This window comes from Dendrobium catenatum, unplaced genomic scaffold, assembly GCF_001605985.2.
Source record: "Dendrobium catenatum unplaced genomic scaffold, ASM160598v2 original_scaffold_236387, whole genome shotgun sequence".
NCBI lineage: Eukaryota > Viridiplantae > Streptophyta > Magnoliopsida > Asparagales > Orchidaceae > Dendrobium > Dendrobium catenatum.
The window spans coordinates 219,030-226,139 of record NW_021554795.1 but is presented as its reverse complement, the minus strand read 5'-3'; the positions used below and the strand labels follow the sequence as shown (position 1 = coordinate 226,139).

At 35.1% G+C, this 7,110-nt stretch overlaps 1 protein-coding gene across 1 annotated transcript; it reads right to left on the bottom strand.

Moving 5' to 3' along the window:
- Positions 1-5,260: 5,260 nt before the first annotated feature.
- On the bottom strand, positions 5,261-6,235 carry LOC110103311. Its single transcript, XM_020831964.2, has one exon. It carries the CDS (start codon positions 6,233-6,235, stop codon positions 5,261-5,263), a length of 975 nt encoding a protein of 324 aa, XP_020687623.2.
- Positions 6,236-7,110: the final 875 nt, after the last annotated feature.

The window sequence follows — 7,110 nt, the reverse complement described above, 5'->3', positions numbered from 1 at the left end:
ATGATTCTGGAGTGGTGGTTAGGAATAAGGCAAGATTAGTGGCTAAGGGGTATAACCAAATAGAAGGGATAGATTTTGAGGATACTTTTTCCCGTGTAGCTAGATTGGAAGCCATTAGAGTGCTATTAGCCTTTGCCTGTTATAAGGGAGTTAAGCTTTTTCAAATGGACGTTAAGAGTGCCTTTTTAAATGGGGAAATAAGAGAGGATGTGTTTGTAGAACAACCCCCAGGTTTTGAGAGTTCCCAATTTCCAAATAATATTTTCAAATTAAAAAAGGCCTTATATGGATTAAAGCAGGCACCCAGAGCTTGGTATGAGAGGCTTAGCACATTACTAGAAAGGGAGTTTGTTAAAGGGAGTGTAGACACCACCTTTTCCTAAGGAAAGTAGGAGATGATTTACTCATTGTTCGGATCTATATCGATGATATAATTTTTAGATCTTCTGATAAAAGGCTATGTGATAAGATTTTTCTAAAATAATGATTAAGGAGTTTGAGATGAGTATGATGGGAGAATTGTCCTACTTTTTGGGGTTTAGCATTAGACAATTAGATGATGAAACTTTTTTTAGCCAAACAAAGTATATAAAGGACATCTTGAAGAAATATGAAATGGACAAAGCCAAGCCAATTAATACTCCCATGACCTCAGAAATTCAATTAGACAAGGACCCAAATGAAAAATCAGTTGATCAGAAGAAGTATAGAGGGATAATTGGATCTTTACTTTACCTGACTGCTAGCCGACCTGATATAATGTTTAGCGTTTGTCTTTGTGCTGGATTTCAAGCTGAACCTAAGGAATCCCACCTGACTGTAGTTAAGAGAATTCTTTGATACCTTTTAGGAACCCTAAACCTAGGAATATGGTACCTTAGGCACAGCACTTCTTTTGAGATTATTGAATTTTTTTATTCTGATTTTGCAGGATGTAAGGTGGATAGAAAAAGAACTTCTGGAACTTGCCAATTCATAGGTCAGTCTTTTAGTCTTCTAGTCTAGTAGAAAGCAAAACTCTGTTGCTCTTTCCACTACTGAAGCTGAGTACATTGCTTTAGGAAGTTGTGTGGCCTAAGTCTTTTGGCTAAAATAGCAAGTACTGGATTTAGGATTACTTGTAGGCACCATCTCAATTCTTTATGACAACACTAGTGTTATCTACATTTCTAAGAATCGTATCCAACATTCAAGGACTAAGCATATTGACATTAGGCATCACTTTATTAGAGACCATGTGACTAAGGGAGACATTGAGTTACATCATGTGGCGACTGAGAATCAACTGGCTGACATTTTTACTAAACCACTGGCCTTCGACACTTTCAACAATTTAAGGATGAAGTTGGGTGTGATTGACATTAATGCATGAACTTGATTTCTACTGATGTTTTATCTGCTAATTACTTTGTTGTATTTTTCTAGTTTTTTTTTTTTGTTTATTTATTTTTTGGTTAATTTTTTTGTTTTGTTTTTTGGTACTTTATTTTTCCATATTCCTTGCTTTGTTTTTCCTTTACAAATCATCGCTGAATTGATATCTTATGTCTTATTTTTTATTTAGAAAATTTGGGGTTAATGTTTTACATCTCTTAATCTACTAAAGGGTAAGAAGACCGTTGATTGTGTCTCTTTCTCTAACCTATTTTGGTGGTAAAAATTTCTTTTCTAACCAAAAGTCTATCTCAAATTAACAGATGGATTTTGCAATTGAGATATTTTTCTACCTTACTATAATAATCTGGCTTATACCATAATAGTCAAAGTTTTTATGTTACTTCAAGATTTCTCATTATTATGTCAATGCATCTCTCACATGATTTTTTATTCTATTTTGTGGATTGTTCTTCCCTATATTAGAGAGCGAGTTTTTCTGCTCTAATATCTGGAAGATATACTCACAACTAAGAATATTTAAGAGTTTTTGGAAAAGAATCTAGCTTACAAAAATAATGAAAAAAAAGTAGCCAATGATGCCAAAAATAAAAGATGCGCAATGACGCCAAATTAAATATATATATATATATATATATACACACACAAAGTGTATTAAAAATCAAAAGATGCGCAAAGTGCACCACTCAATGGACAAGAGGCATAAAATGAGCCCATCAAAAAGCAAGCTATGTTCCTTTCTTCCAACTCTTAAAACTTAGAAGATTTCATATATCACTTGAGATTTTCAAGGACTTGATTTTGAATTTTGCGATTTAACAAACTATTTTGATATATTAATTTATAAGATATTTTTCGGAAACCAAGTCTTGATCGGATCACTTTTTCTTATCCAAATGTTTTTTTTTTGTTTTTTTTTTGAGAAATGCAATTTGCAATTAAAGAAACAAAGCTAATTACAAACTAAAGAAAAGGCTCACATTCCTTCTTTAACAAAAAACAAAGAGGAGGAATGTTAGCAAAGGAAGAGCTATCAAAGTAAAAGTTTGTATCTAAAGCTAAAGTAGCACACAAATCAGCTACCTTATTATAATTTCTATGAACATGGTGAAGAATTACCTTATTGAAATCGGTCAAGAAAAGAAAGTCCTCCTCCATCCGATTATAACCTTGCCAATTGTTCCTGTTCAAAGAATTTTGAATGAATTTTATAACGTTGATGTTATCACCTTCAATTATTACCCCTTTATTTTCAAGCATCCATGGTTGAACGAGTCTTCTAAGAGTCATAATAGCATCCATCTCAAGCTGAGCAATATCCCAATGCGTTCTTTTTTCTCCAAAGGTAATCAACAATCTTCCTTTATAATCTTTAAAACAGCCCCCAATTCCAGCCGTATAAGAAGTCAAGAGAGAAGCATCCACATTAATCTTAATCCAGTCTTGCGGTGGATTGTGCCAAGAAGTTTGAAACTCCCAAGGGAGGTTAGCACCCCAGCTACCAATGACAGAATTAAAGATATTAACTACAGAATAAAGCACATTAGCCGCTAGAACAGGAATGGATATTGTAGTTTTCCATGTTTAACAGCATTTCTACTCTTCCAGTTATGGTACACTACATTGTAATAAAGTCCAACTGTGTTTGGTGTAAAAGTAGAGAGAAGTTTCAGCTCAGCTAAGCATTCATTCATGGATTCAAAAATTGAAATATAGTTTCCCCAATTCTGGATCTGTTTAATGATTTTCTGCATTTCTTTACACCTGACAGTGATATGCTCTAGATTTTCACACTCTAAACATCCTTTAGCACAAAGTTCTTCATTAGTAAGTTTTTTATGCTTCAAGAATTCATTGGTAGGAATTGCTTCTTTACTCACCCTCCACCAGAATAGCTCAACACGAACTGACAGCTTTAATTTCTTCAACCAAGTGTAAAACCCCATGTCTTCATCACCACTATTCTCCTTACTGGAAGCCTCAACAGCACTGGCTATTATAGTTTTCCCTGAAGGAAAGCTAATCTCTTCCAAAAAATCTTCATTGGCATCCTTCTCAATAGGAAGCTGCAACCCCAAAGTGATGATTTCTTCAGTAAAAAGACATTTCAATTCCTCTAATTTCCAGCATCCATGCTCTGTAATGAAATGGCTGAGTTTTAATCCATCCATGTCTACACAATTCGCTGTAATTGGCCAATCAATTAAACGTTTATCTAACAGCCAGATGTCCTTAAGAACATCAATTTTCTTCCCATTAACCACTCTCCGCCTCAAAAGAGGTCTTAAGTGTACAACACCTTCATTTAAGACCTTCCAGGCAATTGATTTGCCATAACTACCGCTTCCACGCCACCAGCTATCACCATATTTGGCTGTTATACTTTGAAATAATAATGAGTTTTAATTTTTTAGCAGTCTCCAAGTTAATCTTGCTTTGAGAGGACCAGCTCTACTCAATGCCGAATTGAAATTCAACCCTCCTTGAGCTTTTGGTTTACACAAAATTTTCCAAGCAATGTAGTGCATACCCTTTTTATCATCCCTTTTGTGCCAAATGAAATTCCTGCAACTTCTATCAATCTCTTGGAGAACATTCTTTGGAACCAAAGTGTGAGTAGAAATGAAGTTAGGAAGACTTAATAGAGAAGTCTTAGCAAGAGTCATTTTTCCTACCAAAGAAAGGCATTTACTCCCCCAAGTGTTCAATTTAAGCATCACTGAATCCAAAATAAATTTGAAATCATTTTTAACCTGTCTTCTCAACATTAATTTGACTCCAAGATACTGAAGTTCTTCAACAATTTTAAACTTCAAAATTTTCTTCACCTATAACATATCAACTCTATTCATCCCCTTACTGAACAAGATTTGAGATTTGGCATTGTTGACCCTTAATCCAGTCCACGAACAGAAATCCACAATAATTCTATTCAACTTGACGGCAAGATTTTTAGAAGCTTGAGAGAAAAGCAAAACATCATCAGCAAATAACAAGTGATTAACCTTGGGAGCTCTTTGTGAAATCTAAATTTCCAAACCTTGACCTCTTTGCTCCATAGCCAAAGAAAAAAGTTGAGAACACATAATGTACAAATATGGCGATAAAGGGCATCCTTGCCTAAAGCCATTTTCTGCACTAATCCATTTGGAGGTCTTACCATTTATAATAAAGGAAAATCTAGCATTACTAACACATTCCATAATATGAGCTAAGTCATCCTCCTTGGAAACCCAAACATGTTTAAAACTTGAGATAAGGTTTCCCAATTCATACTATCATAAGCTTGCTCCATATCAAGCTTAACCGCAATTAAACCTTTCCTCCTCTTAGAAATTCTAAGCTTATGGACAACCTCTTGAGCTAGTAGACAATGATCAGACATTGATCTACCATTAAGGAAAGCTGCTTGTTCTTATGTGATACACTTGGCAATGTAACTTTTCATTCTATTTAAAATCATGGTAGCCACAAACTTATATGTCGATTGACACAAGCTATAGGTCTATAGTTGGAAGGTAAAGTAGGTTTTTTAATTTGGGGATAAGAACAATAAGTGTATCCTTCCACTCATTAAACATAATACCGATTTTAAAAAAATCTTCAATAGCCTTCCAAGTGTCTTCCTCCATAATTTTCCAATAAAATTTGAAAAAAGAAGTAGCAATGCCATCTAAAACAGGGGATTTATTATTACCTTGCTTGAAGACAGCTTTTATCAATTCTTCTTTAGCGAAATCCATATTCAGTGATTCATCTTCCTCCTTAGAAATTCTCAATTTTTCTGGACAGGAAGGCCAATCCGAAAGTATACAATCTCTGGCTGACCATTTTTTCTGAAAAAACTGTAAAATACATTTTCAACTTACTCCAAATATTCCACCACAGTCCCACTCTCATCTTTAATCTCCCAAATCATGTTTTTGTTCCTCTTAGCCAAAGCATACTGATGAAAATAATTAGAGTTGATGTCCCCAACTTGCTGCCATCTGATTTTGGATCTTTGATTCCACCAAGTGGGAAGCCTAATCAAAGTAACATTAAGATCATGAACTTTATTCCTCAACAAAGTCAACTTATCAACCGTTAAGCCTCCTTCACTAGCTTCTTCAATTTGTAACAGTAAAATGTCTTTCTTCAATTCATCCCTTAAAGAATTCAGCTCCTTACACTTGTTTTTATTCCAGTAATAAAGAGCTTTAATAGACCTTTTTAACTTCCTTTGAAGAATTTCAGCACTAGACCCTAAATCCATTTTTTTCCAAGCTTTGAGTATAATGTTCCAAGTGGCTGGATAACTCTTCCAAGTGTCTTCAAATCTTAAGAAACCCAATATCTGGTTTTGATTTTCTACTAAATTGATAGAGATAGGAGCATGATCCGAAGCATCTATAGGCAAGTGACACACCATAGCCATAGGAATATTGTGAAGAGCAGTAGAATTTAAAAGACACTTGTCAAGTCTCTCCCAAATTCTAGAATTCCCTTTCTTGTTATTACACCATGTATAGCTAGGACCCACAAATCCTATATCATGGAAGTCATTATTCACCATAAATTTCTTCATATCTTTAGACCCATTTGATAGATGGAACCTCTTACCACCCCTCTTATCCTCCTTAGAGAGGATACAATTGAAATCCCCTCCTATGATACCTGGCTCATCACCACTCATATAATCTTCAAGCTTGTTCCAAAGTGATTTACGGGTTTGAGCATCTTTACCTCCATAGACAGTTGCAATGTTCCATATGCCCAAAGCATTGATGTTGAGCTGTCCCATAACCAATTGGGAAGAATGATCAACTATTTCAAAAGAAGCAAACTCTTTTTTCCACATGACTAAGATACCACCCGATGTGCCAATCGCAGGATGATGAAAATAATCCCATTCACTCACAATAATTTGGTTAATATCATTCCTATAAATAGAAGAAATCTTGGTTTCAGTAAGCCCCACAAAAAAAACCCTTATAATCTTTCACAACTTCTCTAAGATATAAGGAGGCTTCCCTCTTTCTAGCCCTTCTACAATTCCAAAAAATGATAGAAGCCATTAAGAAACAATAGGGGAATTATCCCCTATCATTTTACTTTTTTCTTTGTCTCCTCTCCTCTTCCTTTGCTTAGATTCCATAGGGCCCAATGATCTCAATTATTTCGAAAGCTTGCATTTCCCTGAATTTGAAACTGAAACCAACTGATCTTCACAATCATGTACATCCATAGCAACAGCTTAAACAGAATCCAACAGAATGGATTTATTCAGCAGCTCCTCACTATCATGTACAGTAGTAGCAGCAGTATCAGCATGTAATTCTGGAGTAACAACAGCTTCAACAGAATCCAACAGAATGGATTTATTCATTAGCTCCTCACTAGCCTTCTCAACAACTTCTCCCTCCTCCAAATCACAGTCCAATGCTTGGAATTTATTCAAAGAAACCGGTATTTCCTGCACCCAGAAGTCTTCAGCTTCTATGACATTTTCAGGAATTTTTTCAAACATTCCTTCTGGATTAATAGGCTCACTCAATTGTTCCACAACCCTCATCTGTTTAACAGACTCAACAGGTCTATAAACCTGTTTAAATTGAGTATTTACTCCAACATTCCTTCTAGCATTTTTGAATCTTCAACTTCTGAAGTTAACATGGATCCACGGGCCATATTCTTCATCTTGGCGTTTACTTCCATCATCCTTCACAGCATCAC